Source organism: Lactuca virosa, chromosome 5, assembly GCF_052849685.1.
Source record: "Lactuca virosa cultivar CGN04683 chromosome 5, Lactuca_virosa_CGN04683_v6, whole genome shotgun sequence".
Taxonomy (NCBI): domain Eukaryota; kingdom Viridiplantae; phylum Streptophyta; class Magnoliopsida; order Asterales; family Asteraceae; genus Lactuca; species Lactuca virosa.
In genome coordinates this window covers 452399229-452410140 of record NC_136430.1, presented here as the reverse complement: position 1 = coordinate 452410140, position 10912 = coordinate 452399229, and the positions used below count along the sequence as shown (strand labels likewise).

Genomic DNA, 10912 nt, shown 5'->3' with positions numbered 1-10912 from the left:
AAAGATAGTCATGTTTTTTTTTTGTTTTATCCAGTGTTCTCCATATCTTAGTATCAGGCTTATGTCATATGTAGAATGATTATGACATTTGCACACAGAGTCTTTCTTTTTGATCGAGAATCTTAAAACAGCTTCAGATTTATTACTATAATTGTAAAATTATGATTCAACTATTCATTGTAACTTAATCAGATAGGGATTACCGGAATTCCCAAATTTTGAAAGTCAGCAAAAATGGCCGTTTTGTCACGGTTTTCAATTTCAACAATTCAACAAAAGTGACAATTTTGAATTTTGCCTACTCAACCGGGAAATGTTGAAAAAGCAAAAGGGTACAACTCATGCTGCACAAGGTACGACTTCTAATCCACCACTTCTCTAAAGCCTTTACCTCTATTTATACCTCACATTCGAATTCGATGTCTTCACTGCTCATCTAACAATGTCGGATTGCGAAGGTAATGGATTCTATTTTAATTTTATTTATATTTTGATTTCATATGATTCGATCAAATTTTTATATAATGAATGGGTGTGAAAGGTGAAGATGAACTAAACAAGTTTCTGTTTGGATATTGGATATTGGATACAGGAAAGAGTTCATGGCCGGAGCTGGTGGGAGCGAACGGAGAAGCTGCAGCGGTGACGATTGAAAGAGAGAATCCACGTGTCGACGCGATGGTGATACTGGACGGAACTCCGACGCCTAGGGATTTCCGGTGCGACCGTGTGTGGGTGTGGGTGAACTCTAGTGGGGTCGTTATTCGAACTCCTAATATTGGCTAAGTTCACCGGTGCCCCCTACACTATTCATAATTAATAGAATTCGTCCCTCTTATGTAAAATTTATGGCTCTGTTGCTATTTATGAGCTACGTTGATGTTTTGAGGGAAAAATAAGGTGAATTGTAAGAATGCATTAATAAATAAAATGTGCAACATATGTGTTTAATATATCGACTTATGAATTACTTTCGTTTATTTTTCATAGTATCTGACATTCGTTGTTTTCTATTTGTTAAGGCGGTATCATCGTAATTTGTATTATAGTTGTAGTCACATAACTATACATCGAAAATCATGTGGTGTTTGAAAAAAAATACTTATTTTCGAGCATAATATGCAGGGCCGGCCCTGGGGATTCAAATGCCTAGGACGAGCCGGAAAAAAAATGTCCTTATACCGTAACATGTAATGAATTAATTATATAAATTGAAGTTTTTTTAAAACGACGATAAACTTTATAGCAATAAACATAGAAAAATCATAGTGTGTTAACGAGTAATAACATCTCGTAACATCTAAACAACAACCAAAAATGAAAATGGGGTCTAATATATATATAACTTATGATCCATACTTAACAATTTCTCCTATTTATCAATTCTCTTTACTAAATCAATTTACAGATATTCTACATTTAGCCCCTGAACTTTTATAAATTTATATTTTTCATTTTGTTTATTAATTTAATTTAATTTTTTAGTTTTTCTTTATAACAATTCTGCATTTAATATATATATATATATATATATATATATTAAATGCAGAATTGTTATAAAGAAAAACTAAAAAATTAAATTAAATTAATAAACAAAATGAAAAATATAAATTTATAAAAGTTCAGGGGCTAAATGTAGAATATCTGTAAATTGATTTAGTAAAGAGAATTGATAAATAGGAGAAATTGTTAAGTATGGATCATAAGTTAAGGGTAGAAATTGTAACTTCGAGGGTAGAAATTATAACTTCGAATATTTACTCATCCTTCTGCCAAACGCAATAAAGTAAGAATAACTGAAATAACTGAATAAGCCAATGTTAAAAAAAAAAAATAATAACCTGATGTTGCAAGGATTCGAAACCGGGTTCTTATTGTATTCAGACACACGGGCTTTAACTAGCTAAACCGACACATATTAGTGATAAAATTCTGAAAACATTAAATATATTAATATCTTAATCATATAATTTTGCAATACTCCTACGGCACGTCCTTGTACAATGCTTAAGGCGATAGCTGGGTAGCAGGAACAACTTTTAATTTATTATGAGCCTGGATTCAATAAGTTCTTGCCAATAACCAGGTCCACTGAATAAAAACATTAAACTAAAAGCCCATACAAAATGAGCACCTAGGAAAAAAAGGTCATATGCGGATAATGAAGAACCATAAGACTGAATTACCTGGGATGCCTGTGCCATAATTTTTTTTCAGGCCCTGTCCGGCCGCACACCTTACCCCTCCCTAGAGTCGGGCCCGATAATATGCATTAATAATCAATACATAACAAAAAAAGAAAACAGAAAAAAGTTAAAAACGAAGATTCAAAATTTAGGAAAACAAAATATTATGACATAAAACAAAGGTTATAATAGAAATAGAATTTTTTTTTTATTTTAAACTTAATTTTGATAACTGTTTTTTTAGTCGTTTTATAATAGAATTGTTTAAACTTAATTATATAAAGTTACACAAATGGTCTTGTGTGTGGAGAAGAAAGGAAACAAAAAAGATTCAAGACCTGAACATCCGCAGTTTTTGTACAGCTCGCCGGAGTCCATGGCAGAAAACCAGCTTGGTTCGCCGGAGCAGAAGGCATTGTCACGCACTCACGCTGCATGGTGATGGGCTAAATACTAGGCCCACATTTTCCATTTTTAATTTAAACAAAACGTGCCTAAGTAAGGACCCTTACGTTTATTGAAGGTTCAAGAATTATATCTTTATGGAAATTCTGAATGGTGGTATTTTTAACACGTTAAGTTACGTTTCGAAAAATAAAATAAAATACCTATTTATTAGAGTTGATTCCGTGATTTATTTATTTCAATTTCATATATAAGCTATTATAAGAATATTTAAAATGTTTGAAAAGAAATATAAGTATTCATATTTTAGAATTATTTATAGTTTTATGGTTTTATGTTCATATTTTTATTTTTCAAAGATTTTATGCTGTAAATTATCATATTGTAAACTAACGGATTTCTGCAACTGCTTCTTCAAGTCGTTTCTCCGATCCGATTTGTAAAATCCTTTTGAACTTCCATAATAATGGCGCTGCTGATACGAACAGCATCTTCGAAAGCAACTGCAAATTTAGCTTGTGGCGGCGACAGGTACTTAAGTACACAGGATCATACCCAGAAGCGATTCTGCAAATATTATCAAGAAAAAATCTTTGAAGAATATCTTGGAGATCAAGAACAGTATCATTAGCAGCAACAATGGTTAATGTTGGGATTAAACGTTGGGTTATTGACATAAAAGCCCCAAATTTTACACAAAATGTTTGGTTTTGTCACATGTCCATTTTTTGGTGTGTTAATCCCGTAACAAACCGGAAAATTGGTTCACTTTTGCCCTTTTCCCAGTTTTTACCTCTTATAGCAGGTCACCAGACTATTCATCACTATCATCATCACACTACCATCATCACCATCGTCCCACCACCATGAATCAACACCATCCCACCACCGTCAACCACCATTTAACGCCAACTTCATTCGAGTAGAAATACATCTCCTTTGTAGCTATTTCACTCTAGATATTTGAAGTAGAAGCAAACAAATGTAACTAAATGGCTTCATAATAGGAGATTGTGGAGATGCTTTTCTTTCAGGCATTTCATCGAGCACCTTCAGTGCACTGTTTTTCTTCTCCTTTTTCTAACCCCGTTTAGGTACCATGACTGAACACATAACTTCACAATAGGCACAATCAAAGACTCTTTGACTACTTGAAAGCATATGCGAATTCAAGACCATTCAAACCAAACAAAGTGCAATCAAAAAGTACTTTAAAGACATTAGAGTTGTAACAGGGGCAACTCCAAAAGTTGGGTTTGATTTTTGCGATTTAAAATAAGTAATGAACTGATAATCGGTTAATAATATTGTAACTGAAGTCGATTATAAGTAGAAACAGGGGAGACGAGAGTTATAAATTAAAAAACTTCTTTGTGATTGTGATGAAATCAAATTGTGTAGCCGAATGGGAGGTTCAAAGCTGAGAAATTATCATTTTCCTTTGTAGACTTGTTTGGATTGTTTAATCGGTGATAGTATCTGATGAAGATTTGTGTCTTTGAACATGTACAAAAACATTTGGGAATAAGGAGCCTGTGATTTCTCTTAAACTGGAGTTATGCTCAAAACGCTAGTTAAGGAAGTTGCTAACACACCAGGAGCTTGAAGATGAAAAGAAATCACACCCCTTCTTCAATCGAGCACCCACCTCTTTTTTCCCCTTGTTTAATTTATTTCAGGTAGGTTCCTAAAAAGGAATTGATTTCAGGCATGTATGATAATCAATAAGCAGCAGCTGGAGAAGACGATGAACAGCAGAAGGGGTTCAAAGTTTGCTTCGATTCACGTTTTAGAGAGTAGAGAGGTGAATGAGATGGTGATGAACAATCAGTGGAAGAATGAAGAAGAAGGTCTGGGGAAGAAAAGAAGAAGAAGAAGGTTGAAAAGAGGAGGTAAGAATGAAGAAGAAGGTCTGGGGAAGAAAAGAAGAAGAAGAAGGTTGAAAAGAGGAGGTCTGGGAAGAAAGGAACGGTGGAATGAAACCGACTTTTAGAGGTAAAAACCGGGTAAAGGGCAAAAAGCGAACCAATTTTGAGGTTTGTTAGGGTATTAACGCACAAAAAAACGGAGATGGGACAAAACCGAACATTTTGTGTAAAATTTGTGGCTTTTATATCAATAACCCTTAAACGTTTGTTGAGTTCATCACCCACCACATGTTCGATGAAATGCCCAAGAGACTTTGTGCTAAATTCATGGCTAGAAAGTTGTCTCTAGAACTTCCATTCGCCCCCATCCATCACGTTCATAATTCCAACGAAATGGGATTAAACACACACACACAGGGTTGAATGCAATCAATAGCAATATATTTGTGCATGTATGATGCTATAATACACAGTTAAATGAAAGTTCTTTGTTATTTCTTGCGTATAGCCTTTTTTTTGTTATGGTAGATTGGTAACACTTACCATGATCATACACTTAATCAAGATAAAAAAACAAATAATATGGAATAACTCTCCAATTTTATTGAGAAAATATAACTCTAAAAACTCAATATTGTTTTCTGCATAGTTCCATGCCTCGGTATCTATACATATAAATATTCCTAAACTACCAACTTGAATAAGATTAGGAAACTTAAACCAACTTGCTTAAGCTCCAAGTTTACTTGGACTCCAAGCAAGGGCGGAGCAAAAAAAAATTTAGGATGTTCCTTATAAAATAATTGATATATATATATATATATATATATATATATATATATATATATATATATATATATATATATATATATAGAGAGAGAGAGAGAGAGAGAGAGAGAGAGAGAGAGCCATCCGTTGATTTTGAAGGCTCCATGCCAAAAGTGAAAATGACCTTTTAAATATAATTTTTTATATATATATAATAATAATAAATCTTAAAAAGAAAAACTAAAAACTAAATTAAATTAGATAAAAATGGAATTACGCAAATTTATAAAATTTGAGGTGTGAAATATGTAAAATTTGAAAACTTACTTATTAAAAGAATTAAATTTCCAAATATAAGGGGCCAAAGTGTAAGTTAAGAAATGAATTACTTTAAAAAACATAACAAATCACAAATGTATGGGAATGGGATCGAACTATTAATCTATGGATAAAAGGTACAACACATTGCTGCTGAACTACATATGTTTTTGAAGTTACTTACATGAAAGTAATCTCATATTAAAAAAAATGAAAATTTGAGGGTGGGCATGGGGCTACCCTGGTCCTAAGGTGGCTCTGTCCTTGACTCCAAGTACTACACGACTTAGGATTCCAACAATCACCCCCGAATCTCTAAGTCCTTCTAGAGAATTCTTCGATCCCGATCAAGCTCCGCATTTCCTTGAACTTGGTTCGAGCTAGTGGTTTTCTAAGAATATCCGCCCTTTGTTCTTCATCGGGAATGTATTCCACTTCCACTTGTTTGTTTTCAACACAATTACGAATAAAGTGAAACCTCGTATGAATGTGTTTACTTCTTCCATGAAAAACGGGATTCTTTGTTAGTTCGATAGTCGACTTGTTATCAACTTTAAGAACCATTTTCTATTGCGCTTTGTTCATGATTTCTCCAAGCAAATCTTCAAGCCATATTGCTTGACATGTCGTGGCCGCCATCAATTCTGCCTCGCAAGATGATAAAGCAACGGTATCTTGCTTTTGCGAACACCATGTTATCGGAGATGACCCGTAGTAGAAAATGTGACCGGTTTTGCTTTTTCCGTCATCCGGGTCAACATTGTGACTACTATCACTATAACCAATAAGTCGCCTTTGTCCCATCCTCTCGTACTTGATTTTGTATCCCGTTGTTCCTCGTAAGTACCTTAGAATGTGTTTGAATGTAACACCATGTGATTCTCTTGGACTTTGCATGTATCGGCTAACAACTCCAACCGCATATGCCATATCGGGTCTTGTTTGAAAGAGATATCTAAGACATCCTACCACCTTTCGATATTGTGTCGGGTCGATTTCGGGTTCATCTTCGGCCTTCGACAATTTATTTCCCGGTTCCATTGGAATGTGGGTCGGATTGCAATCATGTAAACCGGCTTCTTTTAGAATGCGTCGAGCATATGCTTCTTGATTTATAGTAATCCCCGATTCCTCTTGCTTAACTTCAATGCCAAGGTAATACGTCAATCTTCCAAGATCCGACATCTCAAAGTTCTTGGACATCTCTAATTTTAACCTCTTGATCATGCTCAAATTTGTATATGTGACAAATAAATCATCAACATAAATTGCTAAAATTAGCAAGTTAGGTCCTTCGCTTTTCCGGTACACCGATGGTTCTTTCATAAACTTTTGAAATTCCATACTCTTTAAAATCCCGTCAAGCTTCGTGTTCCATGCTGGAGGTGCTTGTCTTAGACCATATAATGCTTTTGTAAGGCGATATACTTTATGCTTGTTGCCTTTCTTTATATAGCCTTCCGGTTATGATACGTAAACGGTTTCCTTTAATTCTCCATGTAAGAATGTCGTTTTAACATCCAAGTGGTGAAGCTCCCACCCATGAGTAGCAACTAAGGCTATAAGAAACCGGATGGTTTCGATTCGAGCTACCGGGGCAAATACTTCTTGAAAATCAATACCGGGTTGTTGCACATAACCTTTAGCAACCAACCTTGCCTTGTATTTATTAATGGTGTCATCTACATTTTTCTTCAATTTGAACACCCACTTGAGTCCAATTGGCTTCACCCCCATAGGCTTGTTCACGAGAGTCTAAGTATTATTCTTGTTTATCGAATTAATTTCCGCATCCATGGCTTTGACCCACTCTGGTTCTTTCTTCGCTTCTTCAACAGATACCGGCTCGTCATTGGTTGTAAGAAGAAGTTCTTCGAGATTATCAAGATCAAGCTCATAATCTTGAAATCGTCTTGGAGGTACTCTTGTTCTTGAGGGTCTTTGATTCGCAGCTCCTTGTTGAACATTATTATTTACCGGACTTGGTTGTTCATTGTCTTGTACTTCTGCTCCGTCTCCAATCTCATGATCCGATTCAATCGGTTCAGTTGGATCATTGTTTACATCGTTTCCTTTGTTGTTGTTCGCCTCGTCTCTCGGATAGTCCCATGGTATTATGAATGAGATCGGTTCTTCATTGTTGGTTCCTGCTCACCTGCTTCTTTAATCCAATCCCACCCTTTGGTTTCATCAAAAATAACGTCTCGACTCACAATTATCTTTTGTGATACCAGGTTAAATAACCGATAAGTTTTCGTACCCGGTTCAGAACCAACATGCACTAGTGGTCTTGATCTTGCATCCAACTTCTTTAGATTATCCGATTCAACTTTTGCATGTGCTAGACACCCAAATATACGAACATTTTCTAAATTCGATTTTATTTTATACAACTTTTCGTATGAAGTTGTATCACCAAGGACTCTTGTGTAAATGTGGTTGATTAGATTTGTAGAGTGATTTACCGCTTCTCCCCATAAGTAGTTTGGAACATGCATTGCCTTCATTATACTTCGTGTCATGTCCATTAGTGTCCGGTTTCTTCGTTCCACAATTCTGTTTTGTTGTGGAGAGTATGGGGCGGTAAGGTGGCGTTTGACTCCGTTTTGATCACAAAAAGAATTAAACTCGAGAGAAGTAAACTCACCTCCTCGATCACTTCTAAACACTTTCAAAGGCTTTCCAATTTCATTCTCCACCAAAGCTTTGAATTTTTTAAAGTGTGTAAACGCCTCACTCTTTTCTTTCATGAGATAAATCCACATAAATCGTGAAAAATCATCAATTAGTGTAAAAATATACCGATTTTGACCCTTGGTTGCCGGCGTGATCGGGCCGCATAAATCACCGTGAACTAGTTCCAATGGTTGTTTTACTTTGTATGTCGTCATAGTCAAGAATGACTTTCTTGTTTGCTTGCCCACCAAGCACGATTCACACAATTGATTCTCATGATTAAATTGAGGTAACCCTTTGACTAAACCATTCTTGGACATCTTTTTCATTGACTCAAAATTGATGTGCCCAAGTCTTGCATGCCATCGCCATGTATCTTCACTTAGTCTCGAATGAAGGCAGATAGGTACTCTAATTTTTAATTTTATCTTATAGAGGCGGTTTGGAGTTCTTTGTACCTTCATTAACAAGCAATTATCGGCATCGTGCATGGTCAAATAGTTGTCTTTCATTCGAATATCACACCCGACTTCGGTTGCTTGTCTGAGGCTGATAATATTGTTCTTGAGATCTGGTATGTAGTAAATCTCCGTCATCAGCCTTTGTTGACCCTTTTTTCTTTCGAAAAGTATAGCACCTTTTCCTTTGATTTTCACACACGAATTTTACCCTCCCTTTTATTCCTTCATCAAGTTCAGAGAAAAATGATCGGTTTCCTTTCATGTGATTGCTCGCCCCGTTATCCAAATACCACACATCGTTGTCTTGTGAGTCGTATCGAGACGGTATCAACTTCTCTTCATTTAAAAACACAGTGTCGTGTAAAAATACGGCCGCATCGGTATCGTCAAATTCGTTAAAATTACTTTCTTGTAATTTTTGAATTCGATCCGGACATTGAGACGCGAAGTGGCCTGGTTTATCGCACCGGTAACAAATAATTTTGGATCGGTCCTTTTTTTTCTGATTTGGGTTATTATTAGTGGACTGTTTATTGGGCTAATTACTTTGAGAAGCATTATTAGTCCCTTTGGGCCTGCCTGACCCAGATATCCCACCGGATCCGGATCCACTTGATCCATTAGACCCGTGAGTATTATTCCCAGTCGCACCGTAAGACTGCATCGCCTTCCCCTTTCTTCTCCAATTCCGATTCCCGCTTCCACCATCGGCAAACAACACCTTTGATCCTTCACCGCTATCATCTGCCTCCTTCACCCTCTCCTTCACCGCTATCAACCGCCCGACGATGTCCTCGAACCCGACTGTCTTCAAATTGAGAACCTGCTCGAGTGACGCCACGATATGAAGAAACTTTATTGGTACGGATTTTAACAGCTTCTTCACTGTGACATCCCCAATTTCACGGCCAGAAAAGACCGATTTCGTTTATGCTTTTTAAAATAAAATAAGCGTAATCCTTTTTAAAAGATGTTGCGGAATTTGTTCCCAAAACAAAACATGATAAAAGTTTATCAAAACCTTTCTTTAAGAAATATATATTTTCATTTTATATCAAAACCTCAGGATGTCATGTTTCGATACAGATCAAAAGCATAAACAAGACATTATAAGCCTTACACCAGTTATTTATAACTACTGGCCTATAATTCCAAAATCTCTCATCATCATCTGACTATGCTACGGGTCTACCACCTGTAACATAAAAAGCTGAGTGGCTCAGGCTTGGAAGCCTTGTGAGCATACAGGGTTTTCAACCCACAATAAATAATAAACTTATCAATCAGCAATAAATTTATTAATTTCATCAACCAAAAATAACCCTAATTACCCATTCCCGTTATCCTCACCTTACGTCCCTAAAACAACTATCACTAGGGACCTAGCCTAAGGATTTTCATTAGGGGGACAACATTGCTTCGGGGGTTCCTCAACAATTTATGTCAAATAAGGCAACCATCGGGGTGACAACACTGCTTTCCTCAGCAATTTATGTCAAATAAGACAACCAATGGGGTGACAACACTGCTTTCCTCAGCAATTTATGTCAAATAAGACAACCAATGGGGTGACAACACTGCTTTCCTCAGCAAATTATGTCAAATAAGACAACCTGACATAAAACAACTAATAAGGTGACAACATTGCTTTCCTCAGCAATTTATGTCAAATAAACATCCAATAGGGTGACAACATTGCTTTTCTCCGCAATTTATGTCAAATAAGGCAAACATCGGGGTGACAACATTGCTTTTCCCTCAGCAATTTATGTCAAATAGGCACGAAGTCACATCGTCGCCAAGGTTTATACAACAGGCACTAAGTCCATAGCTGCCAACATACTAAATCCATAGCTACCAACGTACATCTATACTGTACTAAATTCATAGCTACCAACGTACATCTATACTGTACTTTTATCCCTCATTCTTTATCTACCCATGTTTTACCCAACATATTTGAAGATAAAATATATACATATTTTAAATCATTTTAAACATGTATAAAACATTCATTCAACATCCATCTCAAATAAACAAACAACATATATACATATAGCACGTATTTTATATAAAATACTTCATATGTATGTGTAAGATGAAAGTGATTATACACTCACTTGATTTGATGATAATCGGGCAGCAATTCGTTTCCTAAAACGTTCGTTTCTAATAAAACCGGGAGTTTTATTCAGAAACCGGGCTCTGCGAGGGTCGGGCTTCGAAACCG

The 10912-nt window shown here is 35.9% G+C and overlaps 1 protein-coding gene across 1 annotated transcript; it reads left to right on the top strand.

The window, feature by feature from the left end:
• The first annotated feature begins 338 nt into the window (after window positions 1-338).
• On the top strand, window positions 339-980 carry LOC145116189 (glu S.griseus protease inhibitor-like). The gene is made up of 2 exons (XM_079052545.1): window positions 339-458; window positions 593-980. Exons 1-2 carry the CDS (start codon window positions 443-445, stop codon window positions 784-786), a joined length of 210 nt encoding a protein of 69 aa, XP_078908671.1. The 5' UTR covers window positions 339-442; the 3' UTR covers window positions 787-980.
• Window positions 981-10912: the final 9932 nt, after the last annotated feature.